Source organism: Talpa occidentalis, unplaced genomic scaffold (genome assembly GCF_014898055.3).
Source record: "Talpa occidentalis isolate TD23 unplaced genomic scaffold, MPIMG_talOcc4v2.1 talOcc4.7, whole genome shotgun sequence".
In the NCBI taxonomy this organism is placed as follows: domain Eukaryota; kingdom Metazoa; phylum Chordata; class Mammalia; order Eulipotyphla; family Talpidae; genus Talpa; species Talpa occidentalis.
This window is the reverse complement of record NW_023605083.1, coordinates 131,108,417-131,127,674: the sequence shown is the minus strand read 5'-3', so window position 1 is coordinate 131,127,674 and position 19,258 is coordinate 131,108,417. Positions and strand designations below refer to the sequence as shown.

Below are 19,258 nucleotides of genomic sequence, written 5' to 3'. Positions count from 1 at the left end.
CCTGCCCCCGGGCGGCTCCCGCAGCCCCAGCCCTTGTCACACACCCCGGCCTCCGTGTCCGCGGCGCCCGTGTGTGGGCAGGGTTCAACTCACCCACCGAGCAGGTGGCCGAAGAGGTGAAGATTTACTTCCCGGGACGGTGACTGATGTCGGGCAAAACTGGGGTGGAAGCTCTGGGCCCCCTGGCTGCAAAGCCTGCACCAGTGACTGTTCCCAAGCACCACGGCCTTCCCTGCATCTGGATTCCCTGACTGCTCTGTATCTTCAGTTCCGGTCACACCCCCAGCAGCCCCCACGCCCCCTCCTAGCAACTGCTGTCCACTCTGTCTCTCGCTGTTCTCCCTGCTCCCCTTGTTGCTGGCCCCTCTCGAAGTGAGCAAGTCCCATGCCTGCTTCTCAGATCCATTTCCCTGGCTCCCCCACCTGCCACCTGCTCTCGCCCGCCTCTTCTCCGCAAGTGTCTGCTGCGTGCCTGTCCTCAGCTCGCGAATGTCGCCACTCGGCCACCCCAACACCTCTGGGACTCACAGACAAGATCCAAACTCACCCCCCTTTGCTGGGAACCCCTTCCCCGTGCTTATTGACTCTGTAAAGGGGCCTCACGTGCAGGCATTGAAGCTCCAAATCATCGCAGCAACTCTGCTGCCCCCCACCTGCGCTGCCCCATGCGCCCCACACCCCGGACACTGCCGCTCTGCCCTGCTCCCAGCACCGCGCCCACCCAGGCGGGCAAGTCCTCAGTTGTCTGAGCGGTGGGGTAGGGGTAGGGAGGAGAAGGCCAGGGGGTCTCTCTGAGCACAAGCAGGCAGATCTCCAGGGACTATCACTTTCTGCACCCACCAGGTACTGTGCATCCGCCCAAAGCACAGCACCTGGCCCCTGGGCACGACCCCAGACACAGTGATTTTTGCCCTGTGTTGCCTCTGACAAACCAAAACTGGGGCATGAGGTGGACTGCAGAGGTCCCCCCACACCCCTGGGCACCTGGGCAGAGCACCTAGGCTTTGTGCTTAGGTCATCCTGACCCTCCTCTGCAGTATCCGGGAAGCTGCCTGGGCCTGGACATGAGCTCTGGGGGCCCTGGATGGGTGTCAGCCTCCCCAGCCCCCTCCAAAGCCAGCAATCAGCCCCCCGGGCCGCCCTCATATTTTTAAAGCCGAGGCCTGTTTGCCTGGCTCCGCCATGCAGCCTGCAGCTGGGGCCGGACCTGTCGGCCTCCTCCGTGTGGCCCATTAATCTGGGCCATGGTACCTGCGCGCCCCAGCATGTAATAAACAACTTAGAGCCTGCTTTTATGGGTGCAGCTATATCAGCAGCTTTCAATCCGATCGCTCTTTATGGCACCTACACGAGGCTTTTATATTGTTGCAATTATTTTGCTTTATATGCTACCTTTCTTCCCCCTTCATTTTACTTTATTTTTTACATTTTATTCCCATTCTACCCGGGCCTTTTCCAGTCAGGCCAGGGCTTTCTCAGAAAGCCTCCCCGGGCTGACTGGGGTGACCCAGAGAAGCAGCGCGCAGCCCCCACCACCCCCCGCTATGGACTCTCCATCAAGGGCGTCCCGTCACTGTTGCCCGGGGCCACCTGTGTCATCCCGGCCGGCCACCTCGGGGCCCCCTGGAAAGCAGCCAACTGGATAGATTTGTCATGAGAGAAAAAGTCCCCTGTGGTCGTATTTCCAGGCGCCTTGGAGCAGGTGCACGGAGAATATTGGAGTTTCTGCCAATATTGGGCTGACGCCGACCCACACAGACAAGAACTTGGCCACTTCTTCAAAAACTGAAAAAATCGAAAAGGAAAGGCTACCTGCTGCCTCTCAGAGAAGAGCTTGGGTGCTCTTGGCCATAAAGGGGCTCGCGGGCCTGCTCTCCCACGGCGCCCCCCTGGCCTTGCATGTGATCACTCCAGCCATTCTTCACTTGACCAATGTCGTTGAGCACCTACTATGTGCTGGGCGTCATTCTTTGGGGGGAGAAATGCGGTGAGCAAGACCTAGCTGGCTCCAGCTGCCTCAACCACAGCTGCGAGTGCCATCACAGGCTTTGATTTCGCACAGCTGGAAATCCAAGGTCGAGGTCCCCGCGTGGCTGGTTTCTGCCGAAGGCTCTGCCAGCTGGGAAGAGAGCCACCTTCTGGCTGGTTCTCTTGAGAAGGGGAAGGAAATAGAGGAGGAGGGGACAAAAGCAGGGACAGAGGGAGAGGATCTGGGGTCTCTTCTTACAGGGGTGCCAGCCCTGTTGGGTTAGGGCCCCAGCCGTACCACCGCATGTACTCTAATTATGTCCTAAAGTCTCCACACTCACACGTCACCTGGGGCTTGGTATCTGCTGGGGAGGCACATGTCAGCCCCCAGCACAGACCCATGAGGCCTCTGCCTCCAGGAATGTGTAAGTTTCTGGGGCTGCCATCAAATAGCACCCCAAAGCAGGACAGAAATGTGAATTCTTGCACAACTCTGAGGCCAGAGTCTGAAATCAGGGCAGGGGCAGGCCCATGCACTTCTGAGTGCTCTGGGGAGCCCGCCTTGTCTCTCCTGGCGGTCCCTGGCCATCCACGTCCCTTAGCTCGCCACTGCACCCCCCACCCCACTCTCAGCCTCGCTCCTGTGTGTCTGCGTCTGCTCCCCTCTTCTCACAGGACCCTGCCTAGAGGACTGGGGGCCCCCCAATCCAGTAGGGCCTCATCTTAACTTGATTGTCCCTATTTCCAGTTAAGGTCACATTTCTAGCTGCCGGACAGGTAAGTTTGGGGGGCTGTGTTCAACCTAGCCCAGCAAATCTGCATTATGTTGGAAGAGACAGAAAAATGAAGACATAAGCCTACAAGATCAATGGAGGGGAGGGGAAGAGTCTTAAAGCAAAAAAAAAAAAAAAAAAAAAAAGGCAGCAAGAGGGGCTAAGCCTTCCTGGCCATGTGCTCTCCCTGGACACTGCTGTGACCCATCTGCAGAGGACCAGGGCCCTGGGGTCCGTGTCCAGAGGCTCCACTCTGGGGCCGCTCAGCAGCTGCCCAGGGCCACCTGCCCGGGGGCTGCCTACGCCCCTCCAAAAGTGTCCCATGCTCAGCCTCCATGGGAACCGGGCAGAGCTGGGACTTCTCGCCGCTGCCCCAGCTAACACCTGTGCTCTCTCCAGATATAGGGGGACCTGCAGACCCCATCGCCCCAACCATCATCATTCCTCCCAGGAACACCAGCGTAGTGGCCGGGACCTCGGAGGTGACCATGGAGTGTGTGGCCAACGCCAGGTGTGTGCTCTGCACCCCGCTCCCCTTCACTGCAGCGGTGCTCCTGGCCCCTGAGCTCTGAGACCTCAGGAATTTGGAAAGTTCCTACAAGGACCCAGGAAGGGAGCTGGATTCAGCCTGGAGGAGCATGGCCATCCCCTGTGGCCCTGGATGGAAGTTAAGGGGCATCCCCAGACCCAGAAATTTGGGACTGGTGAGGGGTCTACTCACATCCTGCTCTCCAGCAGCCTTTGGGCACCATCTGCTGTTTCTGTGTGGACGGGCCTCAGCACACAGGGCGGAGCAGAGGGGCAGCTGCAGCCTGCCTGGCGGGAGGGCTGTGAGCACCGACTTGGTATCCCATGGCTGGGTGGGTCCTTTGCCAAGTGCATCCTGCACGAAGGTATCCATCCTCAAAATCCCCAGGTGGGTACTGGGTAGGGAAACTGAGGCCCAGAGTGCTGAAGGCTCTTGCCTAAGAACTTGCACCTAGAAAGTTGTAGAGGGGGTGGGCAAACCCAGGAGTCTGGCTGGGAGCTGCACCCCTTGGTGCCCCTGCCTGACCTCTCCAGCCTGCACATGTCCCTGGGGCTGAGCACCTGCCTCCATTGCCCTCCCAGGCCCCTGATCAAACTGCACATCGTTTGGAGGAAAGATGGGGTACAGCTGTCAGGAGGCATCAGTGACTACAACCGTCGGCTCACCATCCCCAACCCCTCTGGCAGCGACTCCGGCTACTATGAGTGTGAAGCCGTCCTGCGCAGCAGCAGCGTCCCCTCTGTTGTCCGGGGAGCCTATCTTTCTGTGCTGGGTGAGCGGGATGGGCCACTGGGCCTTCCCCGAGGAGATGGGGCTGGATGACTGGGGCTTACTTAAGAGTGACCTGCACAGTGGTTATATCAAAAGGAGTATGGCTGTGATCTCCTCCACTGTTCCTTCCTCCTGCAGAGCCACCTCAGTTTGTCAAGGAGCCAGAAAGACACATCACAGCGGAGATGGAGAAAGTAGTAGATGTTCCCTGTCGAGCCAAAGGTAACACAGCAACTGTGATAGAGGGGGACAAGGACCTACAGATATTCAGCTACTCCTGTCCCTGTCTAAATTGCACCTCCTTCTCCCGGCCACGTCACTCAGCAGAGTGTGGCTGTGCGCAGACACCCCAGGAAACAAACAGGAGAAATTACCGCAATCTCAGGACTGGAAATCAGCCCAAGTTACCAAAATTACCATAATGTCAGGATAGGTGACACATCCAAATTGCCCATAATTTGAGAGTTGTAGACAATCGCAAATTACCCTGCTAGTTCTGAGGTTCATTTGTCTCACCAGGGTTTGGGCAGTTTTGCTCTGACTCCTCCACCCATCATTTCTGCTTTAACCCCCTTTTTTTTTAAAAAAAAAAATTTATTCTATTGTATGCATACAAGAGCTGGGGCACAGGCCGAGGTGTGGGGGGTGAGAGGATCCACCAGAGACAGAGGGGGAACAGAACAGGCAGACTGACTGAAATACACTGCTGAGGGAAACAGCGGGTGAGACAGGAGAGGTCTGCTGTGCCATGTGGGTAGCTCCCTGGCCTGGGCTCGAACTCATGCTGCAGAAGCTACAGATTGCTTCATAGGCTGCGTCCCAACGCCTTGCACCACCAGGGAGGCCCTTTAACCCCCTTTTTGCTTTACTCATCACCACCCTCCCGCCTTCTGATTTGGCTGAGCCAAAAGACATTCTGAAACTGGGGTGCAATCCGGGTGGAGGGGGCAATAGGGAGAACAGGCTCAGGCGGAGAACAGGTCGCCATGGAGGGGTGAATAAAGACTCCTTTCCAACCATTCCCTCACTCCCCCAACAAACACCTTGAGGGCTCACCATGCACCCACGTTGTCCTCAAGGATGGGGAGCTGGAGAGCCAAGTTCCTGCTCCCCCAGGACTCGTTCCCCAGAGAGAGGGGGACAAACCAATAAATGAATGAACACCCCCAGTTCATTTTGTCTTCAAATACCGTGGGCTGTAAGATGCCCCATTATGTTACGCTCCTCTAAGAAAGAGAAGAGACTGCCAATTAAATCACGGCGCACTGTCTTCGAGAGCATGTCCCGGTCTCTGAGTGTTGCTGGGAAGGCTGCAGAGTAGAATGGATGAAATGTGGGCTGGTAGGATGTGGGGGCTGGAAAAGTGAGCTCCATGGCTTGGAGAGATGGGGTGCTCTGCTGACCAGTTCTCGGGGAGTCACAACTGAGCAGAGGCCAGAGGGGACACCTGTGGAAGAGCCTGCCGTGTGGGGGGGCGTGCCTTGGGTGAGACTAAGCAGCTAGGAGACACCCTCGCTCCCCACTCACCTCCCTGTGCAGGCCAAGTTGTGGGGGCTACCAAGGGCCCCCCTCTGCATGCATCTTCATACAGGACTCTGTGGTCATGTGGGTTTGGGAGACCAAGCCCCAGTAGGAGGATGCCACCTTCTGTGGCACCCACAGAAGGTGCTAGAAACAAAGCCACACCCCCATCGCCAACTTCTGGCCCCCCACCCAGCACCCCTGCACCGGGAGGGGCGCCGGCTGATGGTGGCCCTCATCTCTCCCCCAGGGGTGCCGCCGCCCTCCATCACCTGGTACAAGGATGCCGCCCTGGTGGAGGTGGAGCAGCTGAGCCGCTTCCGGCAGCGGGGGGACGGGGGCCTGCAGATCAGCGGGCTGGTGCCCGACGACACCGGCATGTTCCAGTGCTTCGCCCGCAACGCGGCCGGCGAAGCCCAGACCTCCACCTACCTGGCTGTCACCAGTAAGTCCAGATCCCGCCCCGGCCCCTCCCTCAGCAGCCCACTGCCTGCACCCTGGCCCCAACGGGTCCCCTAGAGGAGCTGGCTCTGCACCCAACACCTCTGACACCAGTGCCCACTGGGCATTTCCACTGTCCCCGGGCTCTGCCAGCCCTTCTTACTCCTCTCAGGAGGAGACCCAGCACTTCATCCCAGCGACCCCTGCCTCCTCTTGCAAACCCCTTCCCCTCTTAGAGTTCCTTCGGGGTCACAGCCCTGCCCCTCAGTGGCGCTGCATCCGCCTTGAGAGCTGACATCCACGTGATGGCCACGAAGCAGTGCCAAGTTCTGCAGGGGCAGCAAAAGGGTGTCAACCCCCTGAGCCCCAAGGGGCTCATCCCCCTGGGCAGAGGGTTTGCCCTGAAGGCAACCTGGGCCAGAGGCTGCCCTCTGGCCTCTTGCTCCCTAGAGGGCTGCCAGGAGGCCTGCTCCCTATACTGACCTCTGCTGATGGGGCAGGTGCCCGCACACTGGGCCTGGAAAGCAAGCGCGCGAGAAGTTTGTTCCGGCTCCTGAACAGCCACAGCTCAGCCAGGCGCTGGCCCTCGCCTTCAAACATGGCTGATGTCCCCACCCCCACTAGGACCTCGACTTCATGTCACGCAGTGGGGTGCCCAGGCCCCTGAACTGGAGACTCGGGCAGGGTGTGGACGGGTGTCATCTGGGCCCCTCCCAAGGCGGTGGTCCTGGAGCCCTTGGATGCTCTGGGGGCCACGCCAGCCAGGGAACAGGCGTGACCAGGACCCTCTGAGTGTGGGGTCTCCTCCTGGGCTGTGGCTAAGAGGCCCCCCATCTCCATTTGCAGGCATTGCCCCCAACATCACCAGGGGCCCCCTGGACAGCACGGTGATCGACGGCATGTCCGTGGTCCTGGCCTGTGAGACCTCGGGAGCACCCCGGCCGGCCATCACTTGGCAGAAGGGTAGGCGACGCTGATCTGTTTTGGGGGTGACCGGGCGATGGTTGGAGGCTGTCCTCGGGGCTCCCTTCCTGAGCCAGTCAGCTCGGATTTCCCATGCACAACTGAGAAGTTCGCGTACTGCACAACCCAGAGGCCTCTTCACCGGTGTGCACCCCCAACTGCCCTGCCAGGCTCAGGGCCCAGATCTGCATTATCCAGGGGAGTTAGTCACTCTGAACCTGTAAAGTGGGGCCCTAGTGCATGCACCTCACCAGGAGACATGCTGTTCTGCTGGTTGTCATGGGGGCGCACTGCCCCTCTCCCCAGGCAGCTGGGAGGCTCCAGACAGCTGAGCCAGCAAAGCCCCACTCCCTACCCAAGTCACCCCACCTGGGGGCCCTCACATCTCGCACTGTGCGCACACACACGTACACATGCGTACACAGCCACCCCCTCACACCGCCAACTCCCTGCCCAGGCGAACCTTCCCCATAAGACTCACCCCCTGGCCCCCCAGACCTCTCTCTGCCCCCCACCTTTTCATACATAAGAGCACCTGCTCATTCATTTTCCTTTTTGACCACCACCCCACTGAGGCCAGTGGTATGAGTGCGTCCAATGCGGTCTCCCCAGGACCTGGAGCAGAGTTTGGCACATAGTAGGTGGTCAACAAAGGTGGGGCATGAATGTGATGGGAAATAAACACCCCCCGACCACTCAGTGCTCTGTGCCTGCACATGTGTGTGCAATGCACCTGGAGCCCCTCTGTGCAGGCAGCGGGGGTTGTCATCAGATGGACACAGTCATGAAGACCTGCTCTCTCAGGCACCCCCTCCCCACCCTGGGCCCCACCGCCAGGGGAGACCATAGCCGCACCCCAGCTGTGTCTCCCTGCACCCCCCCCACGCCTGGCTGCCCCCACCATCTCTCTCCTGTCCTCCCTGAAGGTGACTCGGCAGCTTCCTGCAGCAGGATGCCTGTCACCACCTTGTCAGAGCTGTCTGCCCCCCACCCCCGCAGCCAGGTGCCAGCTGCTGCCCAGGCCTGGCTGCATCAGGAGACAGCCGTGGCCTCTCTGGTGAAGGGCAGACAGCCCGGTGGGTGGAGGAACGCAGGAGACCTGGGCTCCGAGCCGCCTGCTCCGCGACCCTGTGCCCTTGTGCCTGCCACCAAGACAGAAACCGCCGCGCCCTGCCCCTCCTCCTGCACCCCTGCAGCATCTCCAAAGCGGGAGCCAGCCTGAGCTCACCTGCACCCGGAGCAGTCCAGATAGTGGGGCGGGATGGAGGCTCTGGGCCCACAGCGAGCTCAGAACGCCAGCTGGGTGGGGGCGCTGCCTGAGCCACCTCGTCGCCCTCAGGAGAGCGCATCCTGGCCAGCGGCTCCGTGCAGCTGCCCCGCTTCACCCTCCTGGAGTCGGGCAGCCTGCTCATCAGCCCCACGCACATCTCCGACGCCGGCACCTACACCTGCTTGGCGACCAACTCTCGGGGTGTGGACGAGGCCTCGGCCGACCTGGTTGTGTGGGGTGAGTGTGTCCCATCCGGGTGTGAGCTCACACACACCCGCAGAGCTCACACCCGCCCACAGCACCCCCACCGGAGCTGTTCACCAAAGGGGCTGGACTGGTCACTTCAGAGCCGAGGGAGCGGGAAGGCGAGGTCGTGCGGGCAGCCGGGGGCGGGGCTCATGCACTCGTCCGGGCGGGAAGGAAAGAGATGACCACAGCTGCTTTTACAGAAATTGGCAGCCGTTTTCTGGAAGGGCCAGAGAGGAGATATTTTAGGCTTTGTGGGCCAGACAGTCCCTTTGCCGCCCCGCTAGCGCCTCCATTCCGCGGCGCTGAACCCGGCAGCCTTGTAAATACCCAAGGAGAGGGTCTACCCACGGCCCGCCCGCCAGACTGCGCCCAGCCTGCAGCTTGTGGAACCTGCTTTTGGGGAACTTGTCAAGTGCTTTGAACTCTCAGACTTGGGGATCGCACCCCAGATGCCCAGAGCTTCGGCACATGCCCTCACCCGGTGGGGGACACAGCACCGGGCATCGGGCCAGCCTGTGTCTTCCCGGCACCGGCGAAGTGCTGGGGACGCTGCCCTGGTGGCCTCGGGGTTCTGCTCCCCTGTCCCTCTCGTGGGTATGTGGGAGCAGAACCGAGCGAGCCCCTCGACAGATGCAGCTTCCGAAAACTCAAGCACAGCCCAGGACGGGGGAGGCGGAGAAGACCCACCTGCTCTCCTGGCGCTCTGGGGCTCCCCCACCTCCATGCTGTCTCCTCCTGTCTTCCAGCCCGGACCCGCATCACCAAGCCCCCCCAGGACCAGAGTGTCATCAAGGGGACCCAGGCCTCCATGGTGTGCGGCGTGAGCCATGACCCCCGAGTGACCGTCAGGTACACCCCTGCTGGGGCCCCGGGGAGGCACGGGGAGGGGTGAGTGGGGGCTAAGCAGGCAGCTGGGGAGGTTGGCGCCACAGAGGGGGTGTGACCCTGGGGGTCCAGACACAGCCTTGGGGGATGGTTTCCCAAGCTGGTGCTGGCCAACATGTCAGGGGGTTGGCCAGCATGTTGGGGTGCTAATTGAATCCTGGGGCCCTGCACTCAGCCGAACTAAAAGGGCCATGTCAGAGGGGAGGGGACATGGGTAATGGAGCACAGGAGGTGCAGGACCCCCTGCCTGCCTGCCGAGTGGACAGCAGAGGGGTCTGATAATGGGGGAGGGGGGAGCCATTGGTCTGGGGCAGGAGAGGGAGCTTGGGCTTCCCCCCAAAGAAACACATGTGAAGGGGAAGAGCCTAAACTTCTCCCCTCCTCCCATCCCCCTCCCTCACCACCCACCCAGGGAGCAGGGACCCTGGGGAGCAGGGACCCCGGGGAGCAGGGACCCCAGGGAGCAGGGACCCCGGGGAGCAGGGACCCCGGGGAGCAGGGACCCCTGGAAGCAGGGACCCCTGGAAGCATCTTCCAGGGTCCCATGGTGGAGCCACTGGAGGGGCAGCCAGGAATATAGCAGCCAAGAAAGGTGCAAAAACCGGGACCCTCTGCGCTGGGAGTGGGTCACTGGGGTGACACCCCACCTCCGCCTCCAGGCAGCTGAAGAAACTAAAATCAGGAAATCGCCCCTTTGGGGTTTCCTCTGAGCTCAGGGATGCTGAGCAAAAAATGTAACTGCTTTCCTAGAAATAAACATCCCTTCCATGTTCGTCTGTTTTATGGGCACTATCACTGCTGAAGCAGCTGGCAGGGGCGGGGAAGGGCAGGGCCAGGCGCTCCCCGGAAAGCCCCCCCCCCCGCGCCCCGCCCCGTACCCCCCCCACCCCGCGCAGAGCCAGCTGCGTCCTGGGGCGCCATCTGGTGGCCACTGGGTATACGGCAGCCCTGCCTCTGCCTCGTGGGGCCCTGAACCCAGGCGGCTGCTGTGGAGCCCCCCTCTCAGGGGAGCCCCCGTTCTCCCTTCTCGGGGAGTCCACCGTGGCCCCAGTCTGAGAAGCACTTCTTAAAGGTTACATGTGGGTCCTGAGGACACTCATCATGCGACACTGGCACAAAAGCTAACGTGTAGGTGTAATTAGAACGTTGTCAACCGATAATCCAGAATATGCCTGCTCTTGGCTTTATTAGACTTTTTTTTTAGAATATTTATTTATTTATTTTCTAAAGATTTATTTATTTATTTATGCCTACAAGAGCTGGGGTTTAGGCCGGAGGTGTGGGGGTGAGAGGATTCACCAGAGACAGAGCGGGGAGCAAAACAGGTGGATCTACTGAGATACACTGAGGGGAGCAGCGGGGAGACAGGAGAGGTCTGCTGCGCCATGTGGGTATCTCCCTGGCTGGGGATCGAACTTGTGCTACAGTGGCTGCGGACAGCTTCACAGGTTGCGTCTTGCTTAACCCCTTGTGCCACCAGGGAGGCCTGGCTTTATTATTAGACTTTTGTCAAAGAAAGAAAGACTACACCAGTTGTAAAAAGGTCGTCCAGGGGAAGCCATACATCCCCAGAATGACGCCCCGAGTCTCAGACCCGCATGCACAGAGCAGCTATGCTTTTAGCATCCATTAATTGAAACATGTTATAATCACTAAAAGCCTATTAACTCAGTAACACTTAAAAATAAATTGTCACTTTGTGTGTTAAAATGTTATCTACTGATATTTCAAAGATACTTGTACATTTTATTCCTTTGCTAGATTCTTGATGAGCAAAGGGAGACCCAACCTTTTGCCATGTCTCCGCGAGGCCCACCCGTATACCCCCAGAGACCTACTGTTCCAGTTTACCGGGGGAGGGGGTGCCTTTTATTTGCCTTAGAGTGGAATTTCCATTTAAAACAATCTTTTTTTTTTAAGTGTAGAAGATTTTTTTTTTAAGATTTATTTATTTATACAAGCACTGGGTACAGTCAGAAGCACAGGAGGGTGAGAGGATTCACCAGAGCCAGAGCGGGGAGCAGAACAGGCAGACTGACGAAATACACTGCTGAGGGGAGCAGTGGGCGAGGCAGGAGAGGTCTGCCTGCCATGTGGGACCCTCTCCAGCGGTCGGGGATCAAACCGGCCCTGCAGAGGCTGCGGGCAGCTTCGCAGCCCAGCGCTCAACCACTGCACCACCAGGGGAGGCCCTAAAACAATCTTGTCTAGATTTGGAAGAGAACAAAATTAGTCCTTCATCCCCCCCAAATTAGCCAAGTCTGTGGCCAGGACCACCCTTCCTCCTCGACTCCCACTGCCTTTTTCTGGCCATAGGAGCGGGGGCTTCCCTACCGCCACCCCCCTTCTCCAGGTGAGTCTTCGGATGGGGTGGACCCCAGACCTCAGCATTTATTGAAAGTCACCCTGAGGTGAAAGTCACGTAGAGCCAGGTTAGAAAATTCTGCCATGGCTGTGGGGCCACCCTGGGGGATCCCCGAGTGGCAGACTGAGAGGTGCTGAACAGACAAGTCACCTCATCCTTCATCACATGTCCTCAGAATAAAGCTGGGGTGCAGGGGTGACAGCCGGGGCAGGAGTAGGGGACTGGCATAAAAAACAGTTTCAGAAGAAAATCCTCTCTGGGCTATCTGGACGACTCTGGGAGTCATCTTCTAGCCATTGTCAATATTAATCAACACCCCTATTGTTTGACCTTATTCTACCGCTAATAGTGTTCATTTTAGAAGGAAAACATTAAAAATGAAGATAAAGCAAAGAAACAGAAAGAGGGAGAAAAGCAAGAGGAAGAGATGGTGGGGGAAGGAGAAGTAGAAAAGGATAAGATTTATCTGTTTCCCTCGAATCGGAATATTATGTGTGGATGCCGCTTGGAAAAAAACTAGAAACACACAGTTTCTTAATGTGATTTGTCCCTTAAGAACATGTTGTGAATCTCTTTCCCCAGTCCATAAATATTTGTGTATAAACTCAATTATAGGATTATTTGCCCTTCCCTTGTGTGGACATAATGTAATTGATGTTCCCAGCTCCCTAATGCTGGCTATTTGGATTGTTTCTAAATTTTCGCAAATGCTAGAATTACCATTATGTGTGTCCTCGTAACGAAAGGTTTTAGTACAGATTTCCTGAGGACTGTCTGATATTATTTGAAACTGAGAGGACCCCTTTAAACCACTCATCAAAGTTGTTTAAAGCCAGCTATGTAATTACAGATTATTTTGGAAAATTTCTACTCTGAGTTAAATGCACTGACTGGCTCTTTCTTTTTCTTTTTCTTTCTTTTTTTTTTTTTTAACTTTCTTTAATGGAAAATTTTTGACCTGCCCCAGCATAGAGAGAATAGCAACATTGACCTTACGCTCCTCTCTCCCAGGCTCAACAATTACCATTTCCCCATCTTGTTTCAGCCATCTCTGCCCACACTTCTTTTTCTTGCTATAATATTTAAAAGCAAATCTTGAACATCTTCTTTCACCCTTAAATATGCCTGTGTGCATTTCTAAATAAAAAGGACATTTCTTAACACATAACAGCCAATTCCCCTGTCACACCTAACACAGTGAATAATTGTTCTTGATCTCTCCTAATCCCAGTCTGTCTTCCACCCAGCCTGATGCCTCAAAGGTGTCCTTTCATAGCTGGTTGGTTGAATTCAGGTCCCAAACCATGGCTTGGTTTGGGGTGTCTCTTTTTATTCTTGCTGTATTTGTTTTACTTTTTGTTTTGCTTTCATGCAATTCATTTGTTGGAGAAATTGACTTCTGTAGAGGACAGGCGGCCAGACTTTTCCTGTAAAGCACCAGAGGGCAGGAGGTTAGGCTTTGAAGGCCAATTAGTCTTTGTCACAACGACTCAACTCTATGTTTGCCTGGAAAAAGCAATCATATGCTTTATGTAAACAAATGGGCATGTCTGTGTGCCAATAAAACTTTATTCACACATACGCAAGCAGGGGGCCAGAGTTTCCTGACCTCTGCCACAGACTATCCCACTTCTGGATTGGCCAGCTACTGCTTCATGGTGTTGTTCCCATGTTCCTCTATCCCTTGCATTTCTAATTAGAGTCAAGTACCTGCCAGTTCTATTCAAGTTCAGTTGTTCTGAACCAGTGTTTCGTGGGTCATGATAAATGCTTCCAAAGTCCCATGTCCTAGGCCAAGATGGTCTGCTTGTCTTAGAATATTTGCTAGGCAGGAATTACTCTCTGCAACTAGATTTTCTTTGAAGTCAAGTGTACCTCATCCCATCAATGCTGGCAAGGATGAGTCTTTTCTAGATGAAGAGAATTGAAGGTGATTACTTTTGAGGATTTGTATATGCATAAAAAGGCTTCAAATTTAACTCAGCAGTTTCACTGCTGAGAACTTCTCGAGGAAATGATTTAGAATGTATGAGAATATCTTACTGGGAGGTGTTCATGACACTATTAACCATGATGTCAGACAACAAGGGGCTGAACTGGACATCCACTGTGACTGGATCAATTACAGAGGAACTGTGTTTGAAGCCCCACGCAGCTGACAGAAACCATTCACGTTAAAAAGAGCTTATGATAGTTTGTCGAGTGGAAAAAGCAAAGAATGGATGGGAGGGTAGCTGGAAATCACCGATGCTTGCTTCTGTCAGTCAGTTAGCATCTTTCAGCCCTACTCACGTATCTTCTATTAACTCACACCATTCTTCCAGCAGCCCTGTGAGGCAGGCAGCGTTACTTCCCAGCTATGCCACCTGGGGAAACTGAGGCATGGAGCTGGAAAGTGGCCTAGTTAGCTAATTTGAGCAGAGACAATGAGCAGAGCAGCCCCATGGGGTCAAGAGTTCCCCGCACTCAAATGTGAATTTTTTATTTTCTCTGTTTTTTTCTTATCTGGACTTACTGCTCTGCTGATTTTTTAAATTTAGGTTTAAAATGTCACAGAATCTTCCTCCCTGGCAGTCTTGTGTTCTCTAAACTCAGCTAGCTCTCAGACCCTGTGGCAAAGGGCCTCCTGCCCCACTGGGGGAGCAGCGTGGGTTCCCCCTTGCAGCTGGCACCCCGAATGCTCAGATGACAGTAATGCTTATATTTCCTCAAGAACAGTTCCAGAGAATATACGTCTTATTGACAGGCACGGGTGTGTGTGGAATTTGTACCAAATGACTGAAGCCAAAATGATTTTTGGACACTAAAGTCAATTTGTCACAGCGATGCATCGATCCAGTGATTCCCCTCATAAAACTAATTCCAAAATGTAGCCTGTGCAGGAACTTTAGTCTCCTCCAGCTTTAATCTCTTACTCTCCCCGCTCTTGCGTGCTGGTGTCTTGGCACTGGCTTCTGGCCCAAAACAACAAGGTTTGACCTGGACCCAGCAGAAGGTGTGAATAGCCAGTTAGAACTTCAGGAGTCAGCGCTCCTGGGCAGAGCACCCAACCCACAGGGGACGGCCTGCGGGCTACGGAGGCTTCCACCCAAGGCCAGCCCCAGAGGGAGCTCCATGGCCTGGGGACTGTCCCCTGCCCATGTCTGGAGCGGCCTCCTCCAGACCCACTCTAGGCTGAGTGCACCCCAGCGCTCCCCACTTCCCTTCTCATCTATTGGTTCCCTTGCCTCATAGGTATGTCTGGGAAAAGGATGGCATCACCCTGGGTGTGGAGAGCAACCCCCGCATCCGCCTGGACAAGAACGGCTCCCTGCACATCTCCCAGACGTGGTCAGGGGACATTGGCACATACACATGCCGTGTGCTGTCGGCCGGAGGCAACGACTCGCGCAGTGCCCACCTGCGTGTCAGGTGAGGGAGACTGCCCAGGCCTGGGCAAAGGTGGTTCGGGCCTCAGTGGGTTTGGTCTCGTTCTGGCAGGTCCTCAGCAACCTGGGCCTGACGGCCTGTTCTCAGGGGCACCCAGTCTTCTTCCCAGGTCTCCCCACTCCCGCTCAGGTGGGCCCCCTGACAAGAGTCTGGGTATAGCTTTGGACAGGTGGGCTGCAGAGCCTGTGAGAAGACACTCCAGGTAGATGGCACCGAGGCCAAGTTTCTGGCCAAACCCCAGGTGGAAACTCAATCTGCATCCTGGGGGTCCCCGTGTCACAAGACTCCAGACCTCATGGGAGGCCCCTCTCTCCTGCAGACAACTGCCGCATGCCCCCGAGCACCCCGTGGCGACCCTCAGCCCCTCGGAGCGACGGGCCATCAACCTGACCTGGGCCAAGCCCTTTGACGGCAACAGCCCCCTGCTGCGCTATGTCCTGGAGATGTCAGAGAACAGTAAGGGCGGCCGCCACCCTCCCGCGCTGGGTGGGGATGGGGACCGGGGGTCAGCCCCGGGGGCTCCCGGCTCCCCCTCTAGGCCTGGGAGCAAGCCCTTCCCTCCGAAGCCTTGCGCTGACCTGTCTATGCCACGCACGAGGCGTGTGCACCTGGGCACCTGTGGCTGTGCGTCGAGACAGCTCAAGGGAGGTGTGAGCCCGGGGCTGCCACCCCAGCAGCTGCCATGGCTGCCACAGTTGCTTTCTTCTCGTCTCTATCCTCCCCGGCCCCAAGCTGTGACTCCAAAATTAGCAGGCAGAACTTGAATGGTGTTTTAAATATGGTTCGCCCAGAGCCCGTCGGTTTGTGGGGGGAAGAAAGACAAATGCACCTCGGTTCTCAGGAGCCCTCGCTCCTCCCCAGCACCCTCCAACCCCCTGGGCCACACGGACTAAGGGCCACTAGAGATATGACCTGGTGGGCCTCTCCTGGACCCAGTGGGGAGGTCGGACTCCCGCTGGGAAGGGGGTGAAGGAGCCTGAGACCCTCAAAGATGCCCACCTCTCCTCCACCCTCCATGCCTGTAGATGCCCCCTGGACGGTGCTTCTGGCCAGTGTGGACCCTGAGGCGACCTCGGTGATGGTCAAGGGCTTGGTTCCGGCACGCTCCTACCAGTTCCGCCTTTGTGCGGTGAACGACGTGGGGAAGGGCCAGTTCAGCAAGGACACAGAGAGGTGAGGGGAACACGCTGCCTCCAGAGGGCTCGGCGGCTCCACTGGGGAGGGGCCGAGAGGGGCTGCGGCTGCCCAGATCAAGGTGACCACCCAGCAGATCCCAACTGGCTTGCCCCCGAGTCCCCAGGCTACAGTGTCCACGTCTGTATAAGGGGCGACACGCCAAGGGCTGGGGCAGGGCCGGGCACAGAATACACGCAGCTGTTCCTGGGGCAGAGCTGTGCAAATTCAAACGCTCACCTCCTCTGCTCTGGTCCCCACGGGCTGCCACCCTCTGGAAATGGGTTTGAGGGTCCAGAGATAGCGAGACCTGGGGTCTCCATAGACAGTGACTCGTGACGCCAGCCCAATGCGGCTTCCAACACGCTTGCTTAAAACGATGACAACTGAATAAAAACAGCAGGTCATCCATTTCACACGCCACACAGTAACACCCACTTAGGCAAGTCGCAGCCGCCTCCACTCCGCACATCTGGGAGGGGAGACAGCGTGCGGTCACATCAGCACAGGCCCACGCTTCAGCGCGCACTCCTTGCTCTTTTTTATGTTTATGTCTTTTCCCAGCTTTTTTGAGAATGTGTGAGTCTGAGGTGTGCGAGGTGTTGATTTGCTACACTCTCAATGCAAAACGATCACTCCCACAGTTAGCGGACAGCTCCATCACGTCACACAGTCATTTCTTTTCGCTGGTGAGAACATCTAAGGCTGGCTCTGCAGCTTCCAGGGACTTAATACAGCAGGACAAGCCACACGTGAAACCCCCGGAATTTGGTAGTCTTTTAACTGGGCATGTGTGCCTGCTGGCCACTAACGTCTAATTTCCTCCATCCTTGGCTCTTGGGAACCTGCCCCCTCAACTCCATTCTGTTTCTTGAATTCAGCTTTTTCAGATTCACATAGAAGGGAAATCACAGTGTTTGTCTTTCTCTCTCTGACTTGCACTGCCATGAGGCCCAGTGTTGTGAAGGGCAGGATTTCCCTTTTTGGGGCTGCATAATACTCCATTACATGTGTGTGTATATTTACACGTATGCATTATATTCATATACAATTATATAGCACAGCATGTGTGTGTGTATGTGTGTGTTTGTGTGTGTACCTGTCGTTTTGAACTATTCATCCATCATCCCATAACTTGGCTAAAGTGAATAATGCTGCAGCCAACAAGGGGTTGCTCAGACCTTTCAACATCCTTTGAAAGGTTTCAAAGCATTTCATTTCCTTGGGGTATATACCCACGAGAGGCATGGCTGGAGCATACAGTTGCTCTATTTTTAATTTCTTGAAGAACCCCCATCCTGTTTTTCATAGTGGCTAAACCACTTACATTCCCAACAAGAGCATGGGAGGGTGACCTTTTCTCCACATCCTTGCCAACACTCATTAGCTCTTGTCTTTTTGATGATGGCCCCTTCTCACCAGTATGAGGTGACAGTTCATCATGATTTCTATTGGCCTTTCCCTGGTGACTTCTCATGTGTGCAATGGCCATTTCTGTCTCTTCTTTGGCGCAATGTCTATTAGGTGCTTCTGCCTATTTTTTAACTGGGTTGTTTGTGGGATTTTTGTTTTTTGCTACTGAGTTGTATGTGTTCTTTATATTTTGGGATTGTTAACCTCTTATCAGATATAGGATCTGCCGATATTTCTCACATTCCCTAGGCTACCTTTTCACCTTGCTGTTTCTTTTGTTGTGGAAAAGCTGTTTAGTTTGATGTTGTCCCACTTGTTTTTAATTTGTTGCTTGTGCTTTGGGTGTCACATCGAGGAAACTGCTGCAAACACCAATATCAAGGGACCTTCTCCCTGCGTTTTCTTTCAGGAGAGAAGGTCATCTGTTTAAGTCTTTAATCCATTTCAAGTTCATTTTTGTAAGTGCTGTGGGATAAGGGTCCAGTTTCATTCTTCTGCATGTGGTTATCCAATTTTTCCAACACCTTTATTGAAGAAACTATATCTTTCCCACTAAGAAGAATGAAAGCGTTAAACTGTCCCTAAGGCCCAAAGCTATCTCTAATGTGAGAAATATTTATATTGCAGTGATGGGTCACTGCAATACCCATCAGAATTCAAAGGCATTTTTCACAGAAGTTGGAAATACAATCTTAAAAATGTGTATGAGGCTGCAAAAACCCCAAATAAGCCAAAGAAATCTCTTGAAAGAAGAATAAAGCCAGAGGTGTCACACTTTCTGATTTCAAACTATATTATGAGGCTATAGTAATCAAAACAGTATGGTACTGGCATAAGAATAGATGTACTGACCAAGGGAACAGAACAGAGAACCCATAAATAAAACCTCACTCATATAACCAACTAATATTTCACTAGGGACCCCAAAATGCTCATTTAAAAATCACTCTTAGTTATGTGCCCAGACCCCAGCTTCCATAGATCATGATGGTTTGGCCACACATCCAGTAAACTTGGGTCTCCCTAGCTGTCGCCAGTGGGTGTTACAGAGTCAATGACTCTAACACGGAGATAAGTGGTAGGTGACAACCTGGCATGGAGAGCAGTTATAGGAGAACTTCTTCCCTTGCTATTTATTGAGCATTACTATGTCCAGGCCATCTGGATCACTAGAGAAGGTGGTGAAAACGGACAGGGCCCCAGCCCTTCTGAAGCTATAAAACCCCAGTCACAGACAGCCACCAAGTGTGGGGGAGCAAGCTGCCAAAGCCCCAGCCTTTGGGCTTCACTGGAGAATGCTGGCTTACCTTGCTAATGAGCCTCAGAATAATGACCCCAAGTCGCAGTAAACCACAGTTACTGTGGGTTTGACAAAGACCCGGAATGTTCTGCATACCCTGGAAAGCTATCCATCAGAAAGAAAAACACACAAGCAAACCAGAAGGGAAAGACATCCATCAAAAATAATTAACTTTTGTTTTTAATGGATGCATGTCAGTTCTGTGAAA

The 19,258-nt window shown here is 55.1% G+C and overlaps 1 protein-coding gene across 2 annotated transcripts in view; it reads left to right on the top strand.

Annotated features, from left to right (window-relative positions):
* Positions 1-19,258, top strand: part of SDK2 (sidekick cell adhesion molecule 2) — a 212,435-nt gene that overhangs the window by 139,424 nt on the left and 53,753 nt on the right. For both annotated transcript variants that reach the window (XM_037495165.2, XM_054689621.1), the window contains exons 6-15: positions 3,141-3,252; positions 3,852-4,042; positions 4,180-4,263; positions 5,813-6,007; positions 6,850-6,966; positions 8,306-8,473; positions 9,232-9,334; positions 14,970-15,146; positions 15,484-15,620; positions 16,190-16,337. In XM_037495165.2, the coding sequence (XP_037351062.2) occupies positions 3,141-3,252; positions 3,852-4,042; positions 4,180-4,263; positions 5,813-6,007; positions 6,850-6,966; positions 8,306-8,473; positions 9,232-9,334; positions 14,970-15,146; positions 15,484-15,620; positions 16,190-16,337 (1,432 nt within the window). The remainder of the gene's footprint in view (positions 1-3,140; positions 3,253-3,851; positions 4,043-4,179; positions 4,264-5,812; positions 6,008-6,849; positions 6,967-8,305; positions 8,474-9,231; positions 9,335-14,969; positions 15,147-15,483; positions 15,621-16,189; positions 16,338-19,258) is intronic.